At 41.8% G+C, this 12,623-nt stretch overlaps 1 protein-coding gene across 1 annotated transcript in view; it reads left to right on the forward strand.

Moving 5' to 3' along the window:
- Positions 1-12,623, forward strand: part of CNMD (chondromodulin) — a 74,635-nt gene that overhangs the window by 25,969 nt on the left and 36,043 nt on the right. Inside the window, exon 4 of the mRNA XM_066581453.1 lies at positions 9,167-9,280. Within this exon, the coding sequence (XP_066437550.1) occupies positions 9,167-9,280 (114 nt within the window). The remainder of the gene's footprint in view (positions 1-9,166; positions 9,281-12,623) is intronic.

The following is a 12,623-nucleotide window of genomic DNA, read 5'->3' on the forward strand; positions in this document are numbered from 1 at the left end:
TCTTTAGCAGAAGACTCAACTTTGTTAGAAGGCATTACTATAGAGTTATTTACTACGCTGTGGGATTACGCCAAGGAATTCCGTCATAGCCTCCAAAAGCAAAAGAAACAGAACCACTCGCTTGCATTAGTGCAACGGTCACCACTTTGGTATCCGTTTTACAAGGGTTCATTTCCATTATGTTTTATGTATAGAATAGCGTTGTTGACTATGTTATGCTATACTCCAAATATTACACAAACTAACAGAACCCTTGTCAAATGAGCACAAAGTGGTGACCGTTTCACTAATGACAGTAAACTGGTCTATTTCTTTCCGTTTGGAGGTTCTACCACTGTGCTGTGACATAATCCCAAAGTGTCGTGAAAAATGCTGTGGGACCACTCCCTTAGGGCTCAGTCAGATGAGAGTTTTTTTAATTGCATGTTAGGTGCGTTTGCGATTCGCATCTATTAGAACCAATGCTTTTCAATGAAAGCGGTCACATGTGCATTTTTTACATGCAAATAAAATTCACACCTATAAAAAATAGGGCAGCAATTCACAAATGCACCTACAATTCGCACATTAGTGTGGCCCTATTAAAAGCAATGGGAGAACATCACGCTTCTGTGCCCCTGCTGTGACAGGGGAATTCTTCATCCCCGCGGGGAGTCTCCTTGACACTAAAGACTGTGTCAGTGATGTCATAGTGTTCGGTAATGAGGGGACTATCCACGGAGATGTAGAAATCCTCGGCCACAGCTGTGGCAGAGGATCATGATCTTCTCTGTATGTTCTCAATGGGGTCGGCGCTGCTACCACCGGCCCCATTGACCACAAGGTGAAACCTGTGGATGTGACAGCATCCAGGGGTTTTACATCCAAGGAACCCCCTGCTGCAGCTGTCACAGCAGCAGCAGGGGATAGTGATGGGACTGCACTTTATGTGCGAACTTTGCCATCGTGTGACCGCACAACAAGTGTGAATTTAAAACGCACTTGCCGCTTTAGTCACGCAAATTTTTTACACGTGTTTTACGTTTTTTTTCATGCACCTAAATGCGATCAACAACCACTCGTCTGACCGAACCCTAAGAGCGCTTACCTTATTTTAAACACATATTTGTTTAGAATTAAAAAATGGGTATATTACTCTGGATGAAGACATTTCCATGTTTGTGATTGGGAAAGTCAGGGTTGGCCTGGCCTACAGCAGGAACTATGCCATGAAGTTTAACATGGAAAGCCCCCGCTTTCATATTACACACCCCACTTTTTACTTCAGTTTAGTAATTCCACAAATAACATTTCACTCCTTATTGATATGACTTTTTGTGTAAAGAAACCAGTATGTTTTATTATGATGGACGGGTCCACAGAAATGTCTTCTCTAATGGGCACAAGGACTTCAGTCTGACACAGGTGAAAGTAGACTGGATATGTCTTAGTAATATACTGTGTTGGCGAATAGAGGGAAAAAGAGAACATTGGTTAGGACAGAGGAAGCAGATAAATGTGCAATGAATACAATGCTATTTACTAAGTTGGTAATGGCAAAATACTAGCAATGGTGCAATTAAAGGGATACTCCAGTTTTAGCAAATAAATGTATCATTTTTATGAGGAAAAATTATGCCATTTTCTAATTGTTGGAGCAATTTATTGGGGTTTTCAAGAATTCTACTCGCTATAATTTAATAGGAACTTTCTTTTAGGGGATAAAACTCCTGGTGATAGGGTGTACGGCACATTACAATCGACTGTATCAGAGTCAGTTGATTACGATAGTGTATTAGGATGTTTTCACACACAGCGCATTTGCTGCAGCGGAAAAAATCCACAACAAATTGGCAACAAAATCCACATCAAATGGTGCGGATTTTGGTTCAAAATGGCTGTGGATTTTTCCAACTGCAGAAAATCCACAGCAAATGTTATCCCAAATTTTTCACCATGAATAATATTTTTTGAAAGATTAAAATCAGAGATGTAAGGAAGGTCAAGAGGGGTGTCGTATCTCCTTAAGGAGAGCATCCAAAAAGTGTATGGAGACTCCTAGTGGGTAAGTGGGTAAGGGGATGGCATAGTCTCTCCCCAGGGAGAGCACCCAGAAGTGAGTTAGGACACCTAGAAAGTGAGTGAGGGGACTTATAAGACCATGCTAGCTCCTCTGGGTAATTTATGCAAATAAGGAAGATCATCCTTAGATGTAATGTAGAATCACTTTAATGTTATAGAGGGGTTAGTCTATTTAATATATGCCCCTTTTATGAGTCATATTAACACAGTTTAAGTCACTGGATGGGCACAAGTAACCATATTGGTTGCCTGCACCATTCACCTACCTCTATTACATGTCAGTAGACGGATGCAGTATAAATGGTTTCAGCACCCATCCAGCACTGTGTTAGGAAGCTTTGAATGTGTTAATGGTCTGCTACACTCTGAAAGAACTTGGGTATGGTACAAGCTAAAAAACTGATAATTCACTTGTATCAGCCATAAGGGAGGGCCTAGAGCTTCTGTGTGATTTATGAGCCCCGGGATTAAACTTCCACTTCAATTACACATCACAAACAAGATGCACTTGGAGCTATATTTGTGAGATGTCAGCTAAAATGGAATTATATTTTTCTGATGACAACCAGAAGCACTCAGCATCCCATTTTTGCTTCTGTTGCTGTTTATCAAGTGTGAATATAAAATCCAGTTTATACTTGTGTTGTTTAGGCTACAGGATATGCCCTTATGGGTATAGCAAATGCGAGAGGAGCTACAGCATAAATATGGGATTACCTAGCAGCACATCATTGTAGTGTACAGCTTTTTAAATAGGTTAGGACTGACTATTCCTGTTTGCATTCTTTGCTGCGCTGTCACATCAATGTATGAGATGAGAACAATCTAAAGATTTGACGTTTGTAATTCTAAAATCTCTTGAAATATAAAATATTTTCATTTTGAATTAGGCTGGTCATAGAAATAAATGACATTTATTGGCACAATAATAATAAACCGCAAATCAATCAATTTCTTACTGAAGAAGTGGCAGATTTAGAATCACTATCAGAAGGGTGACAGTGCTAAGCTGCTATCAATATAGTGAATACAAATTCTAATTTAAAAGGTATCCAACTTTTCAGATCACATTTCAGAATAAACTGCCTTATATGTACATGAGGAATACCACTGTATCTGACCATTATGCGTCTTGTATCCTGTTTTTCCCCATTTTTCCCACTGCAGGGTATACATCTGATTCTCAGGTTTCTCAGGACTGATGGAAGGATCCTCACTGCTGTGCTGTGTTCATTAGACTGTACAGAGAGCTGCATATCCTGCTCTCTGATTGTCTATAACACACACACAGACATAAAACCGTGTTGTACGCAGCAAACTGAGCAGTGGAAATGTGATTTCTATAGTTACATTAATAAAATGTGACTTACTATTAGTGTGAGAGAACCCAGTTGTCTGGTTCAGGGTTTTCACTTTTCCTCCAGGGGCATCAGAGATTCGGTCCTGGGTGTGGCAAATCATTTTGGGACCCGACCCGAGCGTCTGCAGAGAGCAGCGCGTCACTCACCTGCTCCCGCGGCCCTGGCTCTTTCATGTGCCGGTTGCCGGGCAGCCGATGCATGCGCAGAGCGGAGCCCGGCACAGAAATAGAGCATGCGGCGATTTGTTTGCCGCGTGAGATTTTGCGCGGCCAAATCGCGGCCATCTGCCTAGGATTGCGTTTGCTAATGTAATCCTATGGCAGCTGCCACAGGCGGAAATTCCGCGCGAAATCCCGCTGCGGAATTTCCGCCCGTCTGCAGGCGGCTATAGACTACTAAAGTCTCCAGAAAGTTATTGTTGCGATCGTGTGGGCAAACCAAGAACAGGGCCCATACAATCATGACCAAAGAGGACTGGGTACGCACACGGTATTCACACGGGTTTCAAGCAAACTGACCCTGTTCTACAAGGGAGGTTGACCTGGCCCTACCTAAGCGGGGATATTGCCCCAATAAGGGCAGCCCAGCGGTCTTTGGATCTGGGCGCTAGCTGATTCTAGGAGCCACGCACCAGAACAGGATGCATTCACATGCCACATGACAGGGACTAAACAACCAGATACATAGCATACAGCAGTCACAATGCAAACACTAATAGCAGATGATAAGCTGAATATCAATGCGAGGTCTTAGTTCGTACATTGGCCAATGAACTTAAGCTGCAAGCCCCGGCAAGGCCCCTCGTATCTTGCAGTGCCTACACTAGCAAGACACATCTACTAGAGGGCCCTAGGGGCCAACCTAGCGCTGACATAGCAAACAAACTCAGCAGACCAAACTGACACAAAATAAACGTACAAACGGACATGAACCGCAAGGCGCAGATCACACAGCAAGCTGCAACAAAACACAGATAGCAGGTCACACAGCAAACTTCAACAGACAAGGATTCATGACTGCTCACCCTGAGCACCATACAGAGACTGACCAGGAGCTGGGTTTATATGTGAGCACAGACACAGGAGATTGGCTAGCAGGAAGTACCACACCCAGCCAGCTCAATCAATTAACCCTGTGAGGGCTGTGCTGTTAGGAAGCTTAGAACTGCAGATCCCAGCAGCACACTTATGGAGTACAGACTTCTCCCCTAGAGGTCAGAGAGTGACAGTGGATTTGTATACAGATCCTTATTGTGTGACTAATAAATAGAGTTGCTATCCTGTTATCTAGGAATCCAGCAGTACAACAGAGCTATCATTGATACTCACCTACCCTCTAATGAAGAGATGATTCAGCTCATTCTGTCCTAGTCTACACAGCAAAGGTGACTAGTGATCTACATAAAACAGTAAATATCGGTCTATAGCGACTGCTGTGAGTGACCATTGTGAAAAATTTGAAATTTCGAGATTTTTTTTGTCATATGCATAGTTGATTGAAAGACTTAAGAAAAATACCAACAATTAAAATTAAATGTTTGAAATAAAAAACTTATTATTATTATTTAAATAGACACAGACTTTTCAACACACTTGTACTTATGTGATAGTCCATATGATAACTAACAAAATTGCAAATCACTGTACATACTGAGGGCGAGCACCCACTGGCGTTTGCGTTTTCCACGGGGAAAAAACGCAGCGTTTTCGTCGCGTTTCCCGCGATTTTTCCGCGCGTTTTTCGCGGCGTTTTTCGCGGCGTTTTCGCGGCTTTTCCATTAATTTCCATGGAGAAAAATAAGGACACATATGCAACTGACAGTTCCTATGTTAAAAACGCAAACGCAACGCAAAAAAAACGCCAGTGGACAGGAACACATGTTATCTCTATGCCTGTGCAGGAAAAATGCAAAACGCAAAACGCAGGTAAAAAAACGCCAGTGGGTGCTCGCCCTTAAATTGACGTTTCCTTGCTGGAATATCACTCTGAAATGCTGGTCACTAGTGGTTTTACTTGCTTCTAACTTGCTGTCCACTAATAGTTCTCAAGTGAAATCCATCTCTTGCAGCAGAGACACCAAGATAAATTATAGGAAGTAGGGATGGGTTTTTGCTTGCTGCTATCTTATGCTGCCCATAGAAGTCTATGGAGAGGGGAGGAGTAAGGAGGAGCTGCTCTGCTGGAGGGAGAAAAAGTCATAGTTTTACACAGGGATGTGCCTGCGGCTACTATTAAGTGTTTTATCTCACCTCAGTGCTGGATTCACAGCTACACTGCTCAGTACTCTTGTATAATGTCCTCCATACTGCTATTTCTTCTGAGGGTGTTCTACAGAGACAAAAGAGAGCAGTATCTCCTCTTCTCTGTGTACTGTGTATGGGAGACTTCATTACAGCTAATCTCCACCCATGAGCTTAGGAAAGCTAAGAATGAGAGATATAACCTGCAGAAGAGAAAACTGGTGATAAATACAAGATACAAGTTATATAATAGTCAGAAACAGTACAACTCCTCATGTACACACATGGCAGCTTATCCTGAAAGGTCAGCTGAAGGCGTAGGTACGTTTTATTAAATAATTTGTTATTTTCTGTCATTCTCAATAGTTTTTCCATAGAAATGTTTAGTTTACGAAACGTTTACACTGTTATATTTGACTCTGGGACTGCTGCTGTGTGGACTAGCGGTGTATGCTGCATAGTTTGCTTGCATTACTGTATGTCACAAATGCATTGATAAAGTCTGCTGTAGTTGCAGTTACACACAACACATTCATAAAGGGAGCCTTGAGATCCCTGGCTCAGATGAGACCGGTACTGAGTTGATGGTGGAGAGCACTTACTGTATATGGCTCCTTCCTACTGGCAACAGAAGAAAATTGAAGAGGCGAATGGGTCGGAAGAACAGGGGTGATAATTCACTAGGCACGGGACAGTCCCATACATTCTAGAGGGAACATCCTCCATCAGGCATCCTCAACATATGCCTTATGTAAGGGAGTTGTGATTGGATGCATGGGTTGGAACCACATCATGCTGCTAGATGCTCACAAGCAGCTTTTATTCGAACAGAGCAGTCCAACCTGTTGGGAATTGGAGGCAGAAGGGTGCCACTCTAGCTCTTGGTGAGAAGATCAGTTTCTCGGTGTCGGCAAAGTTATACAGTATCACTAACACTCTCTGCTACTATCATTTCCAGGCAGAGCCAGATTTTACAGCCAAATAGAGGGAATGCAATCCAGGTTTACCTACAGCATCCCTCCACTCGGTCATGTCTCTCTATTCACCAAACTCTCAGGCAGGGCCCACCAACTCACTGTTATAAAACTTCTCCTCTCGTAAGAATGAAGCATTCCTTAGCGTAACACCCAATCACATTCTACTAAACCCTAAAAGGGACCATAGCCCCATTGTATACAGATAACAGAATAAAACTGAAAATACAATTAAGTGTGAACATTGTGGCAAGTTGGGGTACACTTGCCTGCGGATCACTGACCTCTCACACATGAAAATGGCGCACCACACGTGTAGAAACTTCAGAAACGTCTATTCATCATCACCACAATCACAAACACAGTTCATACAAGCACCTCACCTGGGTGTAGAGTTTAGGGTCTTCTTCCCTGTCAAACTCCTGGTCTGCACTAGACCCTGGGCTAGCAGCCCTTACAGCTCCACGAATCTGTCTCTCTCTCAGCCAAAATCTCTCTCAACTTGGCTGTCAGTCCAGGGTTGTCATCCCTGTCGGACTCTGGCCTTTTCTAGGCCAACAGCCTGCAGCACCTCAGCTCTGCTGCGCTGGTCCTCTCCCCCTTGCTTTTGGCAGGAACTGGCTTTTATCTGGTTCCTGCTCCACCCCTTGGTGTTAGCCCTAGCAGCAGAAGTCTTGTCTGCAGCCCTCTACAGGCCCTTCTGTGTACTGCACTACTACAACATACATACGCACATATCTATCCCATACATCCTTTACACAATGAACAATGGCAGAATTAACTCTTGAGTTGTTCTGCCATTGCCTTCTGCTTTGGCTGTACATGCAGTTCATACTTCATACTTCAGGTACGCAAATGATAATAGCATCCAGGAAACTTAGGGGGTGGGAGAGGAGCAGCGAGGATACTTATGATTTGGGTTACAAGGTTCTTTTCTAAAGAGGGAAAACACCATTAATTTCTATGAAGGTTCTCAGTAGCATGACGCAAATGTTCTATCTGTACCAACGTGTATTTTTGAGCTACTTATCAGTTTTAGTTATTGACAGCCTGAGATTTGCTGATGTGGCCTATATTTCCAGGATTCCTTATCTCTTAAAGGGAATCTGTCACCTATTTTTAGCCATATAAGCTAAACTCATAGGCTATAAGTTGGTGACCCACCGAGTCCGGGGATGTAAGTGTTATACTCATCTCCCCCATTGTTCCCCCGATGTCAGCGCTGGAAGCCACCACTCAATGCATTGAACAGTGCTGCCAAGTAGTCCAACCGTTTTAATTTTATATTGGGCTGACAACTTCATTCAGTTAATCTAATATATATGGCCACTATATCCCTAATGACCTGCCTGCCTATAGTGTAAATGATTAAATATACAGTACTATATACATATATGGAGCAAATAATTGTAATCTCACAGAATAATAATTCAGGGAACATAAAGCAGCTTAAACACAGGTTAAGATACAGATCTTTGGCTATGTGTTCCATATCTGTAATTATGTTTCCTCTTTAAGCTTTTAATTAATTTTCTTGTATTGTTATATCTGTATTTTTGACATTTTTCATATTTATACTGCACGATTTTTAACTGACTTTTTTTCTAACATTGCACGCAATATCTTGTGCTGTATCAATCAATTATACATAATGTACATTATTGATTTGAACTGTCATACTTAATTCATAAAAGTGTATGTCCACACGCATATTACATTCAGGGCTTAGACAGATGGGTGTGATTTTGTCCCGTTATGCGGCCATGAAAATCAGGGCCACATAGCAGGACGAAATGAAACCATTGACTTTAGTGGTTTCGTTTTCACTAGTGGTATTCTCGTCCGTTAATAGTAATAGTGCAAGAAAAGATAGGACTTGCCCTATCTTTCTCGCACATAGTTAATAACATATGCAAGAAAGATAGGGTAGAATCTACCTTCCAGCTTTTTTTCAAACTCGCGTGGAGTTTGAATGGTCTGAAGAAGAAAAAAGAAAAAGAAAAAAAAGAACTGTTTTTGCGCAACTATGCTCCATAGCGGAAAGCGTAGTTGCGCATACGCCGATCTGTTTAAGCTCATATACTGCAAGATCACAGAGCCTTGAGTTACTTTGCGGTATCCGTAAAACCCAATAAAGTTGGGTATAGATTTACTTAACAAAAGTAAGGGATGCAAATCAGAACTTTCTTTCCCCCATTGCAAGGCATCATGGTCTTAGAGCAATGAGAAAAGTGTGATGAGTCCTTTGATTCTTTTTTTTTTTTGCCCCTTTTTACAAATTCAGGATTCCCATCAGTATGTTTACTTTGCATGAAACCGGTTTCGGAAGGACGCTCAGTCTTACATTTCTCAGCCACGCTACATTATGCATCCCGCCCGCACAGTCTGTTTAAATTTCATTCGTCTAAAACGAGATCCATTGAACATTTCTGTGCAACAGAGGAAGATAACACATGCATACTGAAGAAGTCTGAGTATCTGTTCTGTGCGGGGGTATGATCACTGCATATAATTTGTGTATATCTTTTAGGGCATAACCGGAATTCGTTTTGCTGGAGGAGAGAAGTGTTACATTAAAGCCCAGGCTAAAGCTCATATTCCAGATGTTGACAGCGTGACAAAGGAAAGCCTTTCGTTTGAGCTGGTAAGAACCAAACAAAAGAAAATGAAAATGTCAGAGTTTAAACCCATTGCGCCCCAGACGTTTAAATATTTATATACATGTCATGTGATTTCAGGCATTTTAGGAAGCATTAGAAGGCAATTGATCTTTCTCATACAAGTCAAGGGCTTGAACATCATATAAGTGCATTGTTCATTTTTAATACCGCATTGAGTCTAGTAGGGTCAGAGTTTGCACTCATCTGTCTGTCTCTTCCTCTGTATGTAATCACTGAAAGAAACCATAACTGCTCTGGAGGGTTTTTTTTTTTTGCATTTTTAATGTAAGGAGAACATTTGGGGAACATTCAGTTAAGGATAACTGCGGGGAATCAGTGAAAGAAAATGGACAGCTATGGATGTACAGATGATTTCTCTCATTACTTTGGGCAATAAAACCTTTTCCGCACAGCACACATTACATTTACAGTATTGTGATCACTGGGCACAGCAGTGCCCATGTGATTACCTGCTGGCACCTACTATGATTGCAAAAAATCCTCTGATCCTGGATGTTGAATGCTTGTAATACATTGCAGCATCAAAAACGGAGCAGAATTGATTTTTTATTTAATTCTCTTTTTTTTTTGCATTTCAAGCAATAAAAAATGTAATAAAAAATGAATTAATATGTTTTATGCACCAAACATTATACTATACAAAATCCACCTTCATGGAAAGCCAAAAAAACATGGAACACAGCAACATTGGCATAATTGAAAAAAAAGTTATGACTCTAAGAATGTGGCATATTAGCTGCACCATAAGTTAGAATGTATCACCTTTAATTTGTTTTAGGGCTTAAACACATGGGCGTGCTTAGTCCCTTTATAAAAATCACAGCCATATAATGGGATAAAACATAACCATTTCAATGGTTTTGTTTCCATTTTCAGGATTCTCACGCGCTAAAAGCAGACAATGCTCGCTCGAGTAACTGCCTTATCCGAGCAGGCTCGCTCATCTCTAGTCCTGTCCTATCATTCTCGCTCACAGAAAACGAAGCTATTAATATCAATGGCTTTGTTTTACCCCTTTGTGTGACCGTGATATTCACGGCCGCAAAACAGGACAAAACGCGCCCACGTGCCTCATGTCCACGGGCATGTCAGAATCTCACCCTGCTTACCCGTCCGGGTCTTTTATTTTTATGTACTCCGTTTTGCTTTTTTTCCTCTTTTCCCGCGAAATCCGCGGCCAGTCTGCAAAGTCAATGTTAGAAGACTGGGAACCTCTATAAAGGTATATCAGTAGGCTCTAAAGAAGTCAAAGCGCTTTTATTTTCTGACTACATGATCTTATTTAGGTTCGATCAACAAAATCATTTACTCACAGTTTTCCAATGCATTGCAGATTTTGGAAAACACTTGGGTACAAAGTAAATGCACACAAAAGCGAATTGCTGGAAATGGGTGAGCCAAAATGTACCTTGGAATTAAAATTGGCAAAACCCCCAAAACGGATATACCTTAAATTAGCCCCCAGTCATTCACAAAATTACTTCAGATGGCAACATTGGTCATCTTGTTGCTAGGTAGATGTCATGTGGTAAAGATGGTAAGTTTCCCATGGCTACTATACCCACTACATATGCTCCCACTGTTCTTAAAGCATTCTCACCACTCCACATTAAGTTCGGCTTTTGTAAAGTTTATTTGGAATGGTAGGAATCCACGAATTGCCCTCAGAAAACTGATGAAAGCCAAAATAGCTGGGGGAATGAACTTTCCTAGTATCAGAGATTATAATTTAGGATGTCTGTTTCGACATGTCTGTGACTGGCTCCCTAATACTAGTTGCTACACGAAGTGAGACCTGGAACAACAGCTGGCTGGCCCTTGGGATCTTCGTTTAGTACTCCACACATAGTACTCTAAGCTACCAACACAGGTTAAGTCATCCGTTCACAGTATGGAAGAAGGTGAGAAAATTTATAAGCTTTAATAAGCTTCTTAATCTATATATATGTCAATCTGGGGTCATCCAGAGTTTCTGCTGGCAGGGAATTTGGGCTACTCTGGAAAACTAAGGGGATTAAAACAGCTCAGGATTTCATGCATATGGAAATTAAGAGATGGCTTACGCCCACCGAATTGAAACTTAAGTACCAATTTACGAATACGCACAATTTTTCTATTCTGCAGATGCACACCTACTGTAAACTTAGGGCCCAGTTCTTAACAGCGGAACTTAACAGTAGGGAATTTGATTATTCAGTAACACAAACACTTGGTAAAATTGCCTTATCTTCCTCATACGCTGTGATGCAAAATCGTATATCAAGAAAATCAGGATGTGATATATTTAAAAAGTGGGAAGGCGATATATAGGAGCCTGAGATAATGGACATCATTTTGAGGGGGTGGGGGCTCATATACAAAGTGATTGATGGACGTTGGCACAACATGTGTTAATACATGGGACCATTTCTGACTTTAGTCTATCAACCTCGCAAACATATGCAAACCATATTACTGCATGTCCAACATACCAGATACCGCTGACGATTTATGGCATGAGGTGTGGACTTGCCGTTTCACAAAAAAAGTTCTGGGAAGCCGTGGGCAACTATATCATCTCAGTCTGGAAGCTGACCTTGCCAGTATCGCCACAGGCCTTACTTTTTCATCAGGTTCACCCTCCAGAGCGAGGACAGGATACCTCCAAAAAAACCATTCCACCCATAATACATATTATTTTATTGATAATGAAACGGTGTCTATTCAAAAAATGGTTGTAACTAGAGATGAGCGAGCATACTCGCTAAGGACAATCGCTCCTTAGCGAGTACCTGCCCGCTCGGAAGAAAAGGTTCGGGTGTCGGTGCGAGTGAGCGGTGAGTTGCGGGAGTGAGCAGAGGGGGCGGAGGGGAGAGAGAGATCTCCCCTCTGTTCTCTCCTGCTCCCTCCCACCGCTCCCCCCCCCCCCCCCCCCCCCCGGCACCCAAATCTTTTTTTCCGAGCGGGCAGGTACTCGCTAAGGACAATGCTATCTTGACTAAGTGTCCTTAGCGAGTATGCTCGCTCATCTCTAGTTGTAACCTGAAATTCCACAGATCTCTGAATCGAAAACTCACTTGCAAACTCTACTAACCCTTGATTGACTAGATACAGAGAGAGATAAAGAAGATAGCGCTAGTCCATTTTTTCTAAATGGAAACAGTTTATTACACACTTATCAGAACAAGAAATTAAACATTTAGTCAAACCATTTACACACACGTCGTGGTATTATACAGAATCTTTAGAGGGTATCTTGGGACCCCTTCAGGTTTCAGATTAATGATTCCAAACCTCATGAAATGAGACTTAAGTTAATGAGTAAGA

The sequence above is a fragment of the Eleutherodactylus coqui genome, chromosome 1, assembly GCF_035609145.1.
Source record: "Eleutherodactylus coqui strain aEleCoq1 chromosome 1, aEleCoq1.hap1, whole genome shotgun sequence".
In the NCBI taxonomy this organism is placed as follows: domain Eukaryota; kingdom Metazoa; phylum Chordata; class Amphibia; order Anura; family Eleutherodactylidae; genus Eleutherodactylus; species Eleutherodactylus coqui.